The sequence below is a fragment of the Rattus norvegicus genome, chromosome 4 (genome assembly GCF_036323735.1).
Source record: "Rattus norvegicus strain BN/NHsdMcwi chromosome 4, GRCr8, whole genome shotgun sequence".
Classification (NCBI taxonomy): Eukaryota; Metazoa; Chordata; class Mammalia; order Rodentia; family Muridae; genus Rattus; species Rattus norvegicus.
This window is the reverse complement of record NC_086022.1, coordinates 60,197,106-60,217,087: the sequence shown is the minus strand read 5'-3', so window position 1 is coordinate 60,217,087 and position 19,982 is coordinate 60,197,106. Positions and strand designations below refer to the sequence as shown.

At 49.2% G+C, this 19,982-nt stretch overlaps 1 protein-coding gene across 20 annotated transcripts; it reads right to left on the bottom strand.

Moving 5' to 3' along the window:
- Nucleotides 1-204: 204 nt before the first annotated feature.
- Nucleotides 205-19,965, bottom strand: Cpa5 (carboxypeptidase A5). Of its 20 annotated transcripts, none has more exons than XM_006236216.5 (12): nucleotides 18,846-19,965; nucleotides 18,209-18,420; nucleotides 17,025-17,106; nucleotides 15,840-15,974; nucleotides 8,432-8,530; nucleotides 6,868-6,969; nucleotides 5,604-5,705; nucleotides 5,136-5,246; nucleotides 4,623-4,713; nucleotides 1,469-1,668; nucleotides 1,096-1,180; nucleotides 205-741 (listed from the first exon to the last, which is right to left on the bottom strand). In XM_006236216.5, the coding sequence occupies exons 2-12, from the start codon at nucleotides 18,322-18,324 to the stop codon at nucleotides 554-556; spliced, it is 1,311 nt and encodes a 436-aa protein (XP_006236278.1). In that variant the 5' UTR covers nucleotides 18,325-18,420; nucleotides 18,846-19,965; the 3' UTR covers nucleotides 205-553. The 20 variants fall into 20 exon arrangements, with proteins under 20 accessions (XP_006236278.1, XP_038963901.1, XP_006236279.1 ...); XM_039107973.2 differs by having other exon boundaries at nucleotides 205-767; nucleotides 18,846-19,961; XM_006236217.5 differs by having other exon boundaries at nucleotides 18,886-19,958.
- Nucleotides 19,966-19,982: the final 17 nt, after the last annotated feature.

Sequence of the window (19,982 nt, the reverse complement as noted above, 5' to 3'; positions counted from 1 at the left end):
AAAATGCTGCCCTCTTACTCTCTCAGTTAAAGTGCGACTCAGTACATGCCTAACCTTGATGGTCACAAACCAGGGACTTGTTCCGATTCAGACATTGGGTTACTGCAACTCTTGAGTAAGCCCCTTGAATTTGTCCTCCACCCCATCCCTGGTCTGAGAACCCTCTTCTCCCTCAAGGGACAGAAAGTTCGGCGTTGGCTATTCTGTTGTTTAAATCAAGCCCAGTCCCCTCTGGATTTATTAAAATGTCAAAAACTGCTAGGGCAACATATACATTGGCTGTTCCCAGGGAGCAAAGAGAGGGACAGGCGGAGCTCAAACCTCATGGTTTCCTGAAAGCAACAGGGACGGGGGTGCATCCCAGACATGACGAGCTGCCCTGAGGATGCCTAAGCATCCAGAAGAGTCAGCAGCCCACACTAGGGCAGCGAGGCCTGTTCAAAGTTGCTTGTATTTGCTGGGGGTCTAATGTCAGGTTGGGAAGGGATACTTAATATAGGAGGACTTTCAGGGAAAGGGGTGAACCCCAACTGCTCTGGCCCGAGTAGCGTGGCTAATAGGGGTGATTCAGGGTGTGTTTCATAATGGTCCGTAGTGCCATCCATGTCTCCTCGGCTGTGGGAACAATCTGTGAGGCTGGGAGCAGGAAACCATATTGTCCAGTGTCCCGGAGTTCGAAGCTGAAGGCATACTTGATGCCACTGTCATAAGCCCAGTCCACCGTGATCCCGCTGGCTGAATCTAAAAAGAAAAGGGCCAAAAAGTGCCTGGGAAGAAGGAAGAAGGTGTAGTCACAGGATACAGAGGAATCATGAGTGGAAAGTGGGCCCCGCAACCCACCTGAGCCCAGTCACATCAAACTTCCTGATTCAGGCCTCATCCTGGGTCCTCCTACCCTGCCCACCCCCAACCAGTTTCCCCTCTTGCACAAGTAGGCCAATAGACTGAGATCCTGCCCCCAGCCCTGGAGGACTTTGTGACAGGGTCTGTGCACGGCTACTGCTCCCTGGGTACTGCCATCCACCTAGCCCATCAAGGTCAGTGGTCCTGCTCAAGCTGCACCTGCCCTGCCCCAGGCAGATGTAGCTCACTTACAGAGGGTGGTACTGATGCTGCCAAAAATGTACTCCATCCCGTGCACCTTGTAGAGAGCCTTTACTGCATCCTTGGCAAGCTCGAACTGCAAATGACAGCCAGAGAGTAAGAGGCAGGGGATGGCCAGCCTTTGCACGCTCAGCAGCTGCTGAGAAGCATGAGGTGGTAGCCACTGTATATAGATAGTAGAGTTCCTCCAGTTCTGAACTTGATCACACATGGGAACAACTCTACTGACTCTTCCTACCCTGGACTCTCTTATCATTGGTCCAGACCCTCATATTGGGAACCAAAGGAGTCACCTGCAGATGGATCAGGCAGAGTTCCCTAGAAAGAAGCTTTCTGCTTTCTCACCCTATCCAGCCAATCTTACCAGTTCTTTATGGTTGGGCACAGGCTCCAGAGAATGGCCATACGGGTACATGACCATCTGAGAGTAGCTGTGAATGGAGATCATAGCTTTGAAGTTCCCGTGACCCGTGATGAAGGCCACAATCGCAGCTACCTCTGGCTCTGACTCGGGAGCCGGCCCTCGGTAAGTCTCTGAGCAGGGGTTTTTGTTAGAACCATTTCCTGAAAGCAAAATAAAATCACCCAAATGAATTTAAGTCCCCAGGTGTGGTGAGCCACTGTTCAAAAACACCTTTACGTCTTGCAAGCTCCTTCTGCAAGTTGACTGAGGTCATGTGACTGCTTCTGGCCAGAGGAAATTTGAGCAGAAATGATGTGTCATTTCTGGTTTGGGGCTAAGAGGAAAGGTGGCCAGGCCTGGTAGTGCATGCCTTTAATTTCAGCAGAGGCAGACAGATCTCCGTGAGTTCAAGGCCAGCCTGGTCTACAGAGTGAGTTCCAGAGGCCAGCCAAGGTTTGACTGCATTGTTTTATTTTGTGTCTGTGTGACTGAAGCAAAACCTTCTGGAGAGAAGTCCCTCTGTCACCGCTGGAAGAGAGGTGTCATTGAGAGTAAGCTGCCCGCATGGGACTTTGTGCAGAAGATGACCTCTGTGTTAGGCTGTGTTTATTGTTGGATTTCTTCTCCTCATACGTCAGGATGACGAAGGAAGCCATACCCTGACTCAGCGACTCTGCGGGTTTGCAGGAAGCACTCACCGCTCCTTCTTTGGGTTAAGTCCTGACCGAGTTTCCATGCCTGGGAAGATGCGTCAAGGCAACCTGAGCCTTCTGTCCCAATCCCAACCTCACCTAGTAAGCAGCACCTTTTTGGCTAGCTCTTTGGGGTCCATTGCTGGTCAGGGGCTCAGATGCAGTTGTTCCCAGCCACAGCCCTAGAAGCCCCATGGACTTGTGCTCTGGGGGAAAACAAGATGGATCCCCACAGTGGCTTGAGGCTGGTCTGAGAATGGCTCTTGAGAATTTTTCTCAGGGAACCTACTTGGAGGAGAGCGCAGAGAGGAGTTGAGTGTGTGTGTGTGTGTGTGTGTGTGTGTGTGTGTGTGTGTGTGTGGTAAGTGCTTTGATGACTCAGCTATACTGCCACGCCTGTGCTTCCATTTCTTGGTAGTTGAGCTTGTCGCTTCTCTTAGATTGGCCTACATGCTTCCTTCCTCTGGAACCATGTCGTGTGTGCTGGTCAAGATTTGTGGGCTAGCAACTCATGGGGAAGGAAAAATCCCTACTTCTTACTCCCCTTCTACCTCCCCAAAATGACTGTATCCAAGCCTTCCGGAGACCAGAGAGCTGCCCCAACTTCTGAACCTTTGAGAGAGTGAGCAGCCCTCTTGTCCCCAGGGCCAACAGCAGAGTAATCCTGCAAACTAATCCTTCCCTGTAGTTCAGGTGAGGGAGGCACAGTGCTCTGAGGGGGTGGGGGTGGGGGTCTCCAGGCTACCCATGATACAATTAAAATATGAAAACCATAAACTAGGTCTTCCCACCTGAGTCACGTGTTATTATTCCTGGCCCCAGGCAGCCCAGGGCCATTCTATCAGTCAAGAACACATCCCCTCTTAGTTGGGTGGTCCTTGCCTAAGGTTGGGGACCCTGGCTAGAAGCGGGAGTGCAAGCAGCCCCTTAGACTGGCAGAGGCTAAGCTTGCAGTGGCCCTGTTTGTTGTGTCTGTTGAGCTCCTGCACCTGCTCCACTTGATGAAAGACGAATAGCAACAGATGAGCAGAGCAGGCAGGCTGAAAGCTTTGTCTGTGTTTGCAGCCCACGCAGGCAAGAGCCGTTCCCCTGCCAACGGCCAGGTGGCTGTGCCCAAATATGGAGAAACATTTCGGCCCATTAGTTCTGGTTTGAGCTAAGCAGAGTAAACCAATCTTTCCCTAACCAAATGGGAATTAGCCGCCTGCCTCTCTGACGTCCACAGTCAAGGTCCTCTGAGTCTGCCTGCCTCACAAGTACCTGCTAATGGATTCATTAGCTGTTTATTTTTCCTTCCCTAAAAAATGTAATTTGTAGCAAGGGGAAATCTCTGAAAGTACATGGTGAATTATTAAAGCACTAATCTTTGGGTAGTGGGATTATGGGAGCTTTCCCACTCCTTTGGGCTCCCCTGCCCCAATAATTGTTTTTGTACATTGTATATCCACAGATTTATTTATTCGTTCACAGAGAGACCCCTTATTTTCTTTAAGACAGAATTTATCTTCCTCTAAACTGAGATACCTCAGGATTTGTGAGTCTTGTCAAGCCTGAGACACAGTTGCCCACCTACGTCAACCCTGGTCAATTGGGAGGCAGACAGGTCTAATTTTGTACAGCCATGATCTCTTGCTCCACATGGTTCTCGAATGGTCCTGATCCTCAGGCCCCCACCACCAAGTAATCCTGGGCCTTTGCTCTCCATCCCTTGGAAATTTCCTTATTTTTCATGTAAACGACCTCCAAGACACCAGATTTACAAAGCCACCAACACCTAGATATAGAATGTTCTAGCTTGGCATCGACTTGTGGATCTGTTTGTTGACAGTGGGAGCTTGGTGTCCCTTGGAGAACCAACCCTTGTCTCCATGGTGGAGTATAAATACCACATCTGGGGCTGAGGTCGAGTTGACTATCCTGACTGGTCCTGGAACCCCACCCATCCAATTGCTGATTTGCTGGGATCCAGGTTATTTCCTTTGGGTGTTCTAGAAGACTTGCTTTCCCTATCTAATCTCTGTGCCTTTGTCACGTGTATGAGAGACAGACAATCGACAAAGGTCACCAAGAAACCACGCCAGCCATGGATGGTATAACCCTGTCAGAATGAGCTAGCCTCTGGCATGTTCTCGCCGTGTTCAGGATACTTGCAATGTGTCTTCATTTTAATATCTCAGGCTTCTCTTAAATGTCCCCATGAAGGCTTAGCATCTAGGTCCATGTATTTCACGTGCAACCTCACCTACATCCCACACTCTGGCTTAGCTATGTGCTCATCTGACCCTGACACACGTAGATTAGTCAACAGTGTTGTCCAGGCCTCCCAATCTATGAGTCAGAATAGTCTGACGGTGTGAGAGGACCTACCCAAGAGCACCCACTCCTCCTCAAGTCCTGCCCCTGGATGCCACAGGCTGCCATACCTCCGAAGCCTGTCCTCCAATTCCTGTTGAGGTCCACACCAACGCAGACGATGCCGGGTTGAATTGACTTGTTTTTCCGCCACAAGCGATTCTGAGAAAGCCCAGGTCATGCAACCTCATTAATTGGGCCCACCTCAAGAGATGGCTGACATTCTGGCCCATGGAAGGGGGAGGGGCTCCTAGTGGGGCAGGAAGGAGCAAAAGGAGACAGCCCCTGGGGACAGGATGGGTTGGCATGGAGCTTGGATCAGTGAGCAGATTGGATCTGTGGTTCAAGTAAGGCATGGGGAGAAGTCTAATCATAGGCTAGTAGTAGAAGCTTCCTTGAGCAGTGGGCAGGTTGTTGGACAAGATGGTTTTAATCCCGTAGCTTTAATACCTCGACAACCCCCTTTTTGCCAGCCAGGTTCTCTGAAGAAAGCTCCTGAAGAAGCCAGCTCCAGAGGCCACCAAGACATTTCTCTGCCCCAAATACAAACTTCAGATGAGCACTATTGGGGATCTCCAGCTTACCATGCTATGAGTAAAGGCAAAGCCATCAGGGTTGGTGACAATCTCTATGAAAATGTCCATAGTGTTTAATACTTTTTTCAAGACATGGTCTTTGCTATATGCATTGACAATCTGCAAGAGAGGGTGACAGGAGGCAGCCCTTGCCAGGTATTCCTCAGAAATGCAGCTGGACTCTAAAACAGTCCAGTGGCCACAAGAAGGGATGGTACTGGGTCATCAAATGTATCCCACATAGAACCAAAAGCTTAAGTTTTAAACACTTGGGAAGCAGGCTAGCCTGAATCCCCTACTTGTAAAAGGCCAGGGCATTTGATAATGTTCCAAAGGACAGGAGGGGATAGAGACTCCCGAATTTAAAGGAACTGAGTCGAATTCTTCAACTAGGGATCCCTTTAATAAGTACCCAAGCATCCCTTCGCCATGGGCCCAGTCCCTGAGGCTGTCCCTCAGCTGCCATTCCCAGCTGACCTTCTGCGAGATCCAGATGCCAGTGGCATGAGTGATCCACTCTCGGGAATGAATCCCAGTGTCAATCCAGATGGCTGTGCGATTTGGACCTCCAGTGCTGAACTGGGGAAAATAATCAGACCACAAACAAAGGTGTGAGCAAGACAGCCATGGTGCTGTCCCTCAAAGGTGCATCCTTACTGTCTGGAATGAATCTGTATGTCAGAGAGCTTAACCTGAGACAGGGAGGATACGCTGGTCTACGTACATAGATCTACGAAGTTTGAACACCCAGTGTGGCCTTTGCCTTACAGTATTATTCTTGGAAGGCAAAGTCACCCAACCTGAAATACAGACTTTCTCAGGACCGAAAGTATCTTAGACTTGTGCCTCTCCAACTTCGATGGGCACACGTGTCTCCCAGAAAGAGTAAACAATACACAGCTTCTGGAACAGTGTGTCTAGGGAGGGGTGTTAAGTTTGCATTTAAGACGCACTGGCTTTTAGGTGATGAGGGTACTGATGTACAAAGCCATACTCTGAGGAGCAAAGACTTAGCGAGAGACTGTGGTCATACCTGGTAAGACACCAAAACAGAAGCAAGTTCAGTCACGGTAAAGTTAGGCAAGACTGACTGTTCTGAAGCATCTTGCAGAGCCCTGTGAGAGCTCAGTAGCTACCCCTCCCCCCCCCCCCCCCCCGGCCATGCTGAGTGCCCATGTGGTTCCCATGGGAGCACAGGCTATGGATTGATTCTCTTCTGGGGCTTGAGCTACTGTTCACCTTGCTTCCATCATGACCAAGGGCACTACAGTGACCACACTTGCTCAAGCTGTGTTCAGTCGTTCCCCACCCACCCCCCCCCCCCCCGTGAAGGGCTGGAAGGTTTCTCCAGAGGCTGCATGCCCATCTATGGGGCTGTCTAAGGCAGATGACCTCGGTCATTGTCAAATGAACCCCTACATGCGCCTCTGTTGTCACTTAGCAGGTGAAGCAAGTTTGGCAACAGGAAGGGCGCTGACTCACTGACACTCCCCCTGAGCTGAGGTGACAACAGACGCCCCAACAGCCTTGTCTCTTTAGCACCTTCCACTACTTCCTGCCCAGGTCACCGCACGGCCACCTGTCCATACTCACAAGGGTGAGTCCCTGGTGACACAAGCTCATGGGTCTGTAGCACAGTATACATTCTTCTTCCCTAGCCAGAAACACCTGCCCAGCCACTTGCCAATGAGCTCAACCTTAGGATAAAGATGCTCGCTCTGTAGTCTAAAGATGCTCTTACCTTCAGGACAAGAATGGACCGATTTTCAAAGCTCTTGCCAATGTGAATTTTGGAGACAAGATTAGAATGTTCAGCTACAAAGTTGTCGATCCAATTATATATCTGAAAATTATGAAGTCTTATCAGACTGGGAGTTACATGGGGAAAGGGGTAAGCCCCAAGCATATCAGCGAATGGGGTTCATTCATCCACCCCACTTTCTTTATTGCTTCCTACCTCCCCTGGGAGTCTAAAGAAATACAAAAGTCTAAAGAATTAGAAATCTTGGGTTGGGGATTTAGCTCAGTGGTAGAGCGCTTGCCTAGCAAGTGCAAGGCCCTGGGTTCGGTCCCCAGCTCCCAAAAAAAAAGAAAAAAGAAAAAAAAAAGAATTAGAAATCTTAAAAATACCCTCAGAGCTAAAGAGCACCTAGTTGAGGCCTGACAAGAACACCAGGCTCCTTGTGCCCGTGCAGAACTACACTTTCACCTTGCCTGAGAGGAAAGCATGCATTGATCTCACTCAAATCCTAGACACGAGCTGCCTGGACACCACATGTCTGTAATCCTAGTCCTTGGGAGTCAGAGGCAGGAGGACCAGCAATTCAAGCCAGCCTGGGCTACATAGGAAGATCTGTCTAAAAAAATATATTAAATAAATTCCTAGACATGGCCTACATGGGTCTGTCTATTGAAAATTCATTCTCTTGCCTTTCACCCTGTGGTAGGTTTTATCCATTTAACAGATCTCGTAAACTGTGGAGTGCAGTTTTATACTGTTTTCACCCCTTCTAGACTCAGCAGCTAGAAGGGAAGGGTAGTGTTTTATTTATTGTTGGCATCAATAACAGTGACAGTCTATATTAGTTCATTTTCTTGTCCTTTCAATATATATATACCAATGAATAAACATTAGGAAGAAAATGGATTCTCCATTACAGGTCCTGGGAAATGAGAAGAATGATAGAGTAGACAATATCAATAATGTCATGTCCTTTAACAAGCAAATGAGGTCCTTTCCTTGGGTTTCTTTCTGGAGTGGAGGTTCCTGTACTCGCCTGTATGTTTTCTCTTAAACACAGTGACCATCGCTAACATCTAGCTGGGCGTCACTATATCATATACTTGCCAAGTAAAAGCAACTGCTTATTTCCATGGGCATGACTTCCCAGTGTGCCTGGATTGATGCCACTCATGCCTTCAAGAATCCAAAGCTGGGGCCACGGAACACCAGGACTGGTCACAAGGAGATCAATGAATCACTTAGTCAGGGGATGAGCTATGAAGGCAGCCTCCGCCTACTTAATTCTGGCCTATAATAGATCCGCACCTTAATATGCCAACCAACGAACCGTTTCATAGATTCTGCGCCCACCTAGGTGTACTTCTGAGCTCCTGTTCCCTCCATCTGACTCTGGACCCCTTAGGGCTGTCTACCCCAAACATCTCTCCTCCTAATGTCTCTTCTCTGTACCATCCCATGTTTATAGTCTCTGCAGTCTCGGAATCCTTCTCTGGTCTCTGCCTGCTCCTGGCTATGCCAAGGGGTTCCAAAGCCCATCTAGAGCTTGCCCAGATGGACTTGCCTCCTCCAGAGTGTGATAAGAGGAATAGCTGAAGCCGTTGGTACTGCGTTCCAGCCTGCGGGACCTTGCCATGGCATCTCTCTCTTCATCCAGTAGCACCTAGCAGATAGGAAAACACACTGGAAAGGCAGAAGAGGGGCTTTGGACCCACAGCATCGACACTGTGGCGGGGGGGTTGGGGGAAACCACCCTGATCGCGTGCAACAGAAGGCTATATGTGATTGAAGGGCGATTCTTCATGTACCGGCATTCATACTATCTTGTCCAAATGAACACAGGGCCAGTCAGTCCAGAGAGACAGATTTTAAGTCCATCTCTACTCCCAACTTATGGTAGAACTTGCTGTAGCCTTAGTTTGCCCAGCTTAAGCATAAGGACAACGGTCCATGCCGTGCTGCTTCACAGGATAAAATGTCATGATGGCTATGAAGGTGTGTTAAGAAGATGCTCATAGGTTCCTGCCAACGTTGTTTTTGTACTTTAAAACCATGGGCACTGACCGCCCTTTGGGAGCAGATGATGGCTCTGACTCCCAACATCAACTCCGCTCCCAGAAAGTAGCTTAGACAACTGGTATCCAAGCCATTTCAGAAAGCCAGATACGGACAAGGCCAGCCCAAATCATGATGAGTGTGTCACTGTTCTCACCATGTAAACGGCCTGTCAGATACAACGTGCCAGAGCCAGAAGCAACGTGCTTGAGAGATGGTTTGCTCTTGGCATTCAACCTTCACGTGAAGTTTCCCACTGACCACAGGAAGGGAGGGCAGTCAAGTGCCTGGCTTGAGGTGACTGTGGACTGCTCACACTGCCCCCCTGCTGAGATCACTGCTGGGACACTTTTCCCAGCTTAGGTCAGAGTGTGATAGGCAGGTCCAGGACTAACACTGATTATGCAGAGTGGAAAGCTCCCAAGCCCTTCTGCCCGAGGATGTCAACCGACATCCTCAACCACTCAAAGGGACCTCTCCTTAAGCTCTGGGTCACAGTTTGGATACTGCCTTATTTGGGGACCAGTACCCTTTGGTCTATGGTATCTTTATTCTCATGTTCTCTCTCACTTGATCTGGTCAAATGACCAGATTCCAGGGAAGGAACTAACTCGTGGTGTTTCAGAGATAAAGCAGATTGGACGGTGACAGCTCTTCAATGCATAGCTAAGCAGCAGCAGACATGAGATAAAAAGCAGATCTTCCTGTTCCCAGCACTGGATTCCTCAAGCCTAGCAATAAAACATATACACACAGATATGCATGTTTGTGTGTGCGTGTATAAATAAATATAGATAAAGGGAGGAAGCAGAAGTATGCAGAATGTTAACAGCTGAAAACTCTATCATGTTCTTCTTGCAATTAAAAAGTTTCCTCAAGTAATGAAAATCAAGTACCCTCAAGCACAGGAAAACAAGACATTAAAAATGCCAAAAATAAATATAACAAAATGCTAATGGCGCCTGTTGGAATAAGATTAGAATTTTGAACATTTCCCCCCATACTCTCTTTTTGCGTTTTGGCAGCATGCTTATACTTCTTCAGTAAGCAAGGGCCTTTCCGTGAATTAATAATTCCAGGACCAGACCCCTCACGGCTAATGTGAAGCACCAGCTGCAGTGTCCTCAGTCCTTGTGGCTGGGGGAGAGAGAGGGTCCCCACCTGCTGCTATGCATGAGGTGACTTGCCCAGTAACTCATTCTTCCCCAAGGGCCCTGTCCACTTGTTCACGACTCTCAAGTTCATAGATTACAGATTTTCAAATGGGACTAGAAATCAATGTTTGCGGCTCAAATGACTTCATGTTTCAGCACCAACTACATGTTCAGTAATTATAATTGCCATGTTTCTGGCTAGGCTGGCCGAGCTTGGGGCTTTGCATTTGGGCAAAGCCGGAAGGATTGTGTACGTCAGGCACGGCTGGAGGAGGCCTTGTCCTTGAGGCTCACTCTCAAGGACCACCCTGGGAAGCTCTCAAACAAAGAACGTATCTTTTTCCCAGGAAATCCATCTAAATCTCCCCAGCCTACCATGACCAATGTGTGTCTGTCACTGAGAGCTGGTAAAACCAGCCATGATGAGCAGCTGTGAGCAGACTGACAAGTGGGTCTGGGCAGGCCTAGTCATGCTCTGTACCCAGTAGAATGAAGTTACAAGACGTCAAATGTCCCAAGATGTACTAAGGCTTGAGTAGGGGTTGGATGATTGGGGGGGGCAGAGGGGAGGGGAAGTGGGAAGAAAGCCTTAGATGGTCCAGCTCTTGCAACATGGCCAGAAACACCCATAGGAAACAACTTTGAGGAGTTGAACAGCCTTTGTTCTAGAAATCAGATTGGAGGCAAACAGGAGGTTGGCACCAGATTGCAAATGTCTTTCCAAACATCCTCTCGGCCCCATGAATGGATAGGACACCCTCCTAGGAGCTAGGAATCCTCAGCCCTCGCAGCTGGACCTCAATTCCAGGAACATTAATCTACCCTGGACTGAGAACTACACAGATGTTTGCTCCCTTCCGGGGGTGAGAGAAGAGGCTAAGAGCTGAGAATGAAGCCTCCCATGGGTTCAGGATGTTGAACAACCCTGTCAGGCTCCTCAAGGGGGGTGGGGTGGGGGACAGAATGAGTAGCTCAGAAGTCAGCCATTTTTACCTCCTTGGAGACCATTAACTGACCTGGACAGTGAGACCTGGATGTGAATTCAATTATTACAGGGATGCGGAAGGCTGAAGCCTTAGGCAGAAAACAGCACTCCTGTGGTGAAGCAAAACAGCCTCCCAGGACCCCAAAGATGGTGCTGAGGCCTAGAGAATGCCCAATCTCCTTGCAGCCTTGCTTTAACCACAGACCTCTATAGACTCAGCACAGCGTGGGGAACTGTGTGCTTTCAGTAGGCAGGTCCCTAGCTTTCTTGTCTAGAACTAAAGCTGGCTATGTGAGCACCGTTTCTGGAAAGTGCTACCAACCTGATATTTTCAAAATGGGAAACCCCCCCCAGCAGTTAAGGCTGAACCCCTGGCAGTGAAACCCAAGTTCAAACACCACATACAACCAACTATCTTGACTGCTGAGGTGATAGATGGTCTAAAACACAGTTCGGTCCCTGGGTCAGGCTGTCTCAGATGACACACTAATTTGATCATTAAACTGGGCTCTGCCTCAGTTTCCCCTCATACGATGAGGATCATTTTATCATACACTTCAGCATACAACACTAAGTGCTGTCACATGGCTTAGACTGGCATACAGTCAATACCAGCAAAGTTTAGCTAGGAGGAGGGGGGCAATGGCCATGACAGGAGAGAGGACAGGTACAGTTAAAAGAAGGACAAAAGCTGATATGGGGGCAAGATTTTGAAAGCCGTAAGCAAATGGGTCACGCAGATACCAGCTAGGGCCACATTCCAGGAGTGACCCCAGCAAGTACAAAGATGTGGACACAGGCGAGAACCCCAAGGCAGAAACATGTCAGGCAAGTTCTAGGAGCATCAAAGAAGACTGCAGACACAGAGCACTGCAGGAGAGCAAGGATGACTGGGGGGGAGTGGCTCACTTGGAGCCTTGGTCTTTTCAAGAACTTTGCATTTATGAGAGCTTGCCTGCCTGCACTCCCTTTTGTGCTTGCTGGCTGGCTTGCTTGCTTGATTGCAATTGCGACAGTCTTACTATATAGCCAACCTGGAATTTAACATCCTCCTAGCCCCATCTCCAGAGAGGTGGGCTACCCAGCCCCAACTGGAGGGTGTCAAGTAGGGGCTGACCATAATTGGATTTATCAATTTGGGTAAGAATGCATCTGCCTTGACATGGATAATAGGCAAACAAGGATAAGGTTGGGGGAGAACGATTAGATAGTTCCTGGAACAGAGTCTGGCCCTCCTGTGATCCCAGTTCTCGTGAAGGCGGAGGGTGTTGAGTATTGGCAAGACCCTTTGTAGAACACTGCCAGAATAGTCCCTCGGCTTTAGTTATCCTGACCCATGATGGTAGTTTGGATGTGTCAGAAGTATTTGAAGAAAGACTCTAAGGTTTGCAGCAGGTTGAATGAAGGCTTTGAAGAGTCCAGAGTGACTCCCACCTTTGTTCCCAGAAGACTCCTGACCTCCCAGAGGCTACAGAAGAGCCTTTTGCCTGTAGAGTTTGTAAGACCCTCAGACAGCCAGTGCTGGAGTTCAGGACGGACTTCAGCTGGAGACATAAGCGGGGGTCATGAGGAGGTAGAGGGATTTAGCTCCGTTTCCCTGAACCAAAGTGTAGAGAACAGCCTTGAGGTTTCCTGCAAACCGGAACACTGTGGTTGACAGAGTGACCAGGGAACCAAGACTGCGGGGGACAGTACAGACTCCTAGGAGGCCAGAGGAGAGACATCACTGAACTGCACCCCAGAAAGACGTGCAATTAGAGCCCAAGTAGGCTGGGTGCTCCCTGTGCTTTTGCCCCGGGCCGTTTTGGTGAAGTGAGGGGCAGACAGCCTGCCGAAAGGGATGATGGGTGTGGGAAACAAATAAAAAGTCAGTATTTCTAGTTTTGTTCTCGAAGGAAGCAGGGAGATGGATGGTAGCTGGAGAGGGGAAAGAGATGGGATCAGAAAGATTTTTTTTTTTCAGATAGGCTCAGTAACTGCCTATTTGTATGCTGATGTGGTCAAGCCCACAGAGAGGGGAGCTGGTGAAGCGGTGTTCCTACTAAATTGTATTCCTCTCTGGATGGTCAGAGCCTGGGTGATTTTTGTTTTCTTCTTGTGCTTTTCTCCTGTTTTCCAAATTATCTAACATGAATATTTATTAATTTTGTAATCAGAAAAAAAGCCATTAAAATCCCAAGCGCTGATTGCTCAAGTGAAGCCTTTCGGTAGTGACTCATCCCAGGGAGGAGGAAAAAAACACTGGAGGACTGAAAAGAACGAAGAGGTGAAGAAAAATTAAATGCAAATCAAGCACCCTCGGAATCAGATAATTTCTTGCCTGGCCCACTGCAATTTCCCGACCAACCTCCTGCCTGTCAGTCTCCTGGGCCCTGTCCCCAGCTCAACACAATCTCAGTAAGAGTGGTGTTTCAGAAATGCAAATCTGGTGGTGTAAAAGACCCTCCTAGTCTCCCCTCTGCCCACTTCACAGGGCAAAAGATACCCTTTACAAAAACTCCGGTCCCGGTCCCATCATCAAATCCGGGAGGGGGCCTCTTTTCCCTAAAGCCCCCCTTTCCTGCTTCTCAGTCGCACACAAACGCATGGGTAATTACAGCTTCACAGCTCTGGTGACGTGCAGTGCCTCTGGTATTCGCTCCCATAGCAACCTGTGCGCACTCCATCAGGGCCCTCACCCACTCCACAGTAATCACGCATTTACTCCCTCCCTTCCCATCCCCCACCCCATCCCACTCCCTCTAGCTCTCCTGGATAAAGCCCCTGAGTTTGGTGGACTTGTTTTTGTTTGCAGTTTCTGTGTGTCCAAGTGCCTTGCCACATACGCAGCACACAGTAGGCATGTGTGTGCATGCATGCGTCTGCGTCTGTGTCCGTGTGTGTGTTCGTGTGTGTGTGTGTGTGTGTGTGTGTGTGTGTGTGTGTGTGTGTGCGAGCTCGGTGGGGGCTGTGCATGGAGTACAGCTGTCTTTCTAAGTATTCCCAGATGCAGAGGTAGAAAAAGAAGATGCAGGCCCCCTCCTCAAAATTCTTCCTCTGGACAAAAACCAAAACCATCAGGAAAAGTTTTCCATGATTGGCTGTGCCTGGCCCTCACTGCGAAACGCGCTTCCTTTTGCTTTGCCTCCTCATATATATGAATTCAGCTAACATTTAGTGAGTCCTAACCAAGGCCAGAGGTGCACAAAGACACCAATGTACCAATAAGGACCCCCTGCACATGTCAGTCCTGGACACCTTGACATCACTCAAGCTACCATTATTGAAGGGTCACTGTGAAGGGACACGTCAGTCCTAGAGCCGAGCCTGTGTGTCCTTAGCTCTGTATCGACCTGGGTGTGCAAAGCCCCTTCTAGTCTTGTCAGTGCTTCTGAGCCTCTCCGACCTGCACCCCTCCCCAGCTGTCACCACAAATCAACCAAGAACAACAGCCTCTCCCCACCCCTGGCGCCCTCAAAGCCACAGAATGACCTCAAAGAGGGCAGTCCGGGCTTAATGCTTTGCAGATTGCACGTTGGATATTCACTTGCAGAGGTTAGAGCGGAAAGTTCAGGCATTTTTCCAGGGAAGGAGTGACAAGTCCCACAGCAGCTCAGGCTTCAGGAGAGGCTCTCTCTAAGAGGAGCCAGTAGGGAAGCTCAGGGGATGTCCCGGACATGCGGTAATCAATAAAGTTTGTGGAGGTTTCTAAGTATCTGTTTGCCAAATGCTGCAGGGTTCTCAGGGCTGGTGTAGCAGAAGCAGGGAAATGGGAACCTCAAAATAGAGGCCTGGGCTAAAAATGAGAACTCAGTTCTGTTCTTTTGATGTGGTAGCCTCTTTTGTCTGTGTGAGTTTCCCCGTTTTTGTTTGTGGGGGATTTAATTAGAGAAACATCCCACCCCCACATGTTGAGCGGGAAAACAGATGTGTCTGTGAAGGATAAAGGACTTTGAATGGACCCAGTGCCCCAGCCCTGTGCTGCCCTGGGAAAGGAATGTTGCCTAATGCGTTGATCCCTTGGCATGCGGTGTCAAGTGTGTGCGCACTGGGAGGCTCCCTGTTCCCACAGTCTGAGCCCTTGCAGGAGATTAGTGCGACCAGCACGGTTAGGAATGAGTCTCTGTGGATGCGATTCTACAGGTATGGAGGCAACCACAGAATCTGCACAAGGATGCAGCCCGGGAGCCTTAACATCTGCATGGTACCCAAATATTTGTTATGGAAGAAGGCTGTGCTACGTGTTCTTCTTTCTCTCTCCGTTAAATGCGTGCAATGCACGTGAACGCCAGACATCCATGTCAGGCGTCTTATTCAATCGCTCTCCGCCTTATTTTTGGAGACAAGGTTTCCCGCTGAACCTGTTGTTCTCTGATTATAAACTGGCTAACCAGAAAACCCCAGGATCCCTGTGTCTCTCCCCTTACCCCTGCTCCTCCCCATCTCCCACCCTCTCAACACTGGGATTACAGGAGCAGCTGTGCTTGGTCTGGGTGCTGGTGAGAACGGCACCCACCTTGAGCCAACTCCCCAGACCTGTGAGGGTCTTTGGGATGTCCTCGAACACAGGGTAGATGGAGTAGATTTTTCACATGCCAGACATATCTAACAACAGAGCTACATCCCCAAGCCCAGAAATGTACAATTAATTCCTTCTGCAGCACGTCCATAAACATGCAGCTGCTGCATACCCATGAGCAAGATGTCTGCTCTTAGGCCCGAGGTTGTCCCCACTCTGAACCAACCAAAAAGAAATGTGGGAGGTGAACGCCTCACTGTGAGCCAGGGTAGGCTCTCACCTGGATATCCTTTATCATGACGCTGTAGGCAAGGCCGTGAGACTTCAAATAAGCTTTAACGCTGGGCAGTTCAGAGAAGGGAACTCTCATGTCCACAGGGAGGCTAGGTCTGGCTGGGCCACGCCAGAAGTCCACCTTGTTCACAAAGAAAGAAAAAAAGAAAGAAACACAGCTGTGTTTATCGACTGTCCTTATATACTCGGTAGGCATCCTGGAGGACTAGGTTTCTTTTATACTTCAAAGGGATCCAGTTCCATTTAAAAATAAAAAAATCCCAGGGTCTACAGCCAGGAATAAATCCCCTCCTCACCAAGGTTCCTTCCGCATTTCCTAGTCTACCTCATTCATTGCCTCACTCATAGCCTCACTCATTCATTGCAATGTCTTCCGGATCCACAGAGCCTAGAGTTCCTACCAATGAGATAGCCATCGTTGGATACTAGGCTGGAGAAGAACCCAGGTCAGGAGAGGGAGAGGGAGCATCACCTCTTCTCATCACCATGAGAAGCAGAAGAGGCAAATCTGGAGCCCGTGCCCTATATCTGCATTTTACATTTGTCAAACGAAGACGCTCGGAGAGTGGTGGAATCCCCTCATTGATGGGGACACTGTACAAATAGCTGCGAGCACTCTGGGCCGCATCCAGAAAAAGCTGGTTGTTTTACAAGCCCTCAAACAAAAGCCCTCTGTTATAATTGTCAAAGAAAATGTTTTCCATTGTGAAAACTTGTAGAGGACAAATGTTCTTGGAAACAGATACCCAGGCTGACAGACACAAACCCAAATACAACACATTTGCCAAGTGAAGCCATTCCAATTGGAAGGCAGATGTAAGCCGGGGCCCCTATGGCACATGGCACCGCGCATGCGCGGCAGGGGCATCTGCGCTTTCCTGCCGCTTTAGGACTTTACAGCTGTTTTCAGAGTCTGCTCATAATCCCCCATCCATAATAGAAGAGAAAGCTAAAGGAATCACAGTTTACAAAGGCCACCCAACTTTACAGGGACATGCTCCTCACACACGGCAGAAAAGCCACATTAGACTTGTCTAGAATCTGGTGATCCTTTTTGGAGACCTCAGGAAGGATGGTTTGGGATTGGAAGGTATAAGGGGGCAAGACAAAGAACTGAGGTGCAAGCGTGGTGACAGTAGTGCCCCCAGAGGCGCCCAGGAGCAATCCTCACCTTCTGGGGCTTCTGGATCTCCAGATCCCTGAGAAGTGACAGCTGCTTCTCATTTTTGGCCAGGACTCGAAGAACCTGGTCTCTGGGGAGACATGGGGAGGGTGAAGAAAACTGTGGAGACCTCCTGAAACGCTAGGTCGATTGAAAGAGCCGGTGTGGAAGAGAAAGGGACCGAACTGAAGGAAACCTGGCACATAGCAAAAGGGAAGAGGGAGCGGGTGGATGGGCAGATAGATTAAAAGCTGCTGGGGAACCAATGGCAGTTCCTAGGCTAGCCCCCCATGCAAGGGGATATCAGATGACCCCAACCTTGGGGCGGAGGAGCAATGCTTGCATCCTTCCATGGGGTAGGTGGAAGGTGATAAGGTAGAGTCCCACATCTCAAGCTCCAGGGTCTGAACGTAGGATGCTGTGGGCTCTCATTGGGGAGATGACTCCCTTTCTAAGCTGTGTCTCTTCCTTAATAAAAGCCTGGAGACCATCTAGCTACCTTCTGCGATATTGGGAGGCCTGGCGTGCAAGCTTGACTGTGGTGCTTCGAAGAAAGATCATAGTACATCTACTCTTGGTATGAGTCCACAGTCTAATGAGGGTTACTAGCCTCCTCAAGAGTTTTAGGAGAAATATAAACCATCAGCCCCTAAGAAGAGCATGTATAAAATCTGCTGCATGCAATTTTCAGAGCTTTGAATTTGTTTTTTAACTGGCATATACTAATTACACCTAATAATACTTTTTATGCATGTATATATTTTGATCCTATTCACCCCTTCCTCATTTCCCTCTCTTGTCCCCTCCCACTTCTTCTGACCTTTTCCCTCTTCCCAACCACTCTCAATTTTAGGGGATCCTCACAGAGTGGTAAAACTTAACAGAGAGCTTTAGATGTAGAACTTTAGAGTTGGAGACAGATAATAACACAGCCAAGTTGTCCAGCCTGGAGCATGAGTGGGAGGCCAAGGGATCTGACTTGGGCTCTGAATGAGAGCTGGAGCTTTTGTCTGGTCCCACCCAAGAAGACAGATGGACAGATGGACAGACACACAGACATACACAAACACAGAGACACACACAAACACACACTCCAACATACACAGACACATCTCTCACACATACACACACACACACACAACATAGGTCTCCTCCCAGCCAGCCTTCCCTCCCACCAAGCAGCAGTCACTCACCCTGTGAAATTCACTTGGCCCCAAGCTACAGCCAGGATAAAGTTGCAGAACAGAAGTGTCCTTCTGTCCACAGGGGATAGCCCAGGGCCTATGCCTCCTCCTTGGGTGCCCTGCATGCTTCCTCCTCCAGACAAGTTTCAGGGGCTTCCCTCCAGCTTGGGCATGGCCTAGGCCTCACGACAGAACATCACCTAAAGGCCAGCAGACTGGGCCTGAGAATGGACATGAGACTCTAAGGGGGTCTAGCATGTGGTACCCACATGCCAGTCCTTGGGAGAACCGGGCCAACCCTCCTCCCTCCTTTCCCGGGAAGGGAATGGAAAGATGTGGAAATGAAGACAAGACCCTTAGCTTTTCTTTCCTCGGCTGGATGGGTAGGACATTCCCTGTTCCAACCTCCTCAGGAACATCAAATCCTCCACCTCCAGAGAAAAAGAAGCAGCTAGTGGCCCTGGGCTGTCTCCTCTACACAACTGCTCCTTCTGTCCATCCGCTCACACTGTCACACTATACACTGTATGCAGATGGCTGAGGGCATCACCAAAGGGTCACAGGACCAAGAGTCAGGGGATTGGGATGCTCAGTCCCTGTCTAAAAAAACTGGGGCCTTTGACCTGGTCAAAGTGAACTAACTCACCAGTCAGGTGGTGTTGGAAATACCTTCCTTCCCTCCCTACCTCACAGGAGGCCTGGGGTATGAGAGGAGACAACCTGGATGAATTGGCTTGGTGCAGCCCGAGACATGTCTCATTATTCCAAAGGCATTAGCCCTTAATCACAGGTCTGTACTCCTGTTGCAACAGGGAAAACAAAGGGAGAGTGTGGCAGAGGGAATGTATATTGTACACGAGAAGAACTTCAGTCAGGACCCCTCGTCTCTGTCAGCAGGCAGTCATCACTCTACTGAGACAATTCTGCAGGACATGCAAGTCTTTTGTACAGTTTCCAACAGACAGCCAAGTCCACTTCTCCGGCCTGCTGACGCCCCCCTCAGTCTCCTTATGGCTTGGGAACAGTGTGAATAAAGCAGAGGCCAATACACAAAGTAGTCGTCTTGAAAGAAGGAAGCAAAAGATGGGACCTGAATGACACAGGATGGATCTAACAAAATCTGAAGGAGTTAAGAATCTGAGCTAAAATCCAACAAAAGTTGTTCTGTCCACAAAGGCCACCTGTCACTAGAGATTCTCAGCAGATGTGCGCGCGCACACACACACACACACACACACACACACACACACACACACACTCACTCACACACACATACTTTCCCACAATGGCCAATTAGCTGGTCATGTGTGGAGAGGGGGTCACTCTCCTATTGATAGCTGGCCCTGCTCTCCACCCCGCCTGCCCTACTCCATTATTTCATGGATCAGCTGTTCAGGCGCGCCTAACTCCCCTAGAACCACAGCTTTGGAAACGCTCAGAAAGTAACATTAGCGAACGGCTTAAGGACCTAGAAAAGAGAGCAATTGTATAGCTTCAGTAGCCATGAGAATAAAAGAGGGAGCTGGTAAATCGTAGCTCAGAGATTCCAAAGGAAAGAAGGTGGGAATGGTACTAGTCACCGAAAACACCCAGCATCCTCTTGTTCAAAAGCACCATTTTAAGCCACTAACAATGAGACCAACTATTCCTCTACTTGGTTTAGAAATGGAAGATGGAAAGAGAGAGAGAGAGAGAGAGAATTAGAGTGAGAGCAAGAGCAAGAGGAAAGAAAGAGGAGCGGTTAGGAATTCTGGAGAATTCTACGGCAGCACTGCCAATAGAA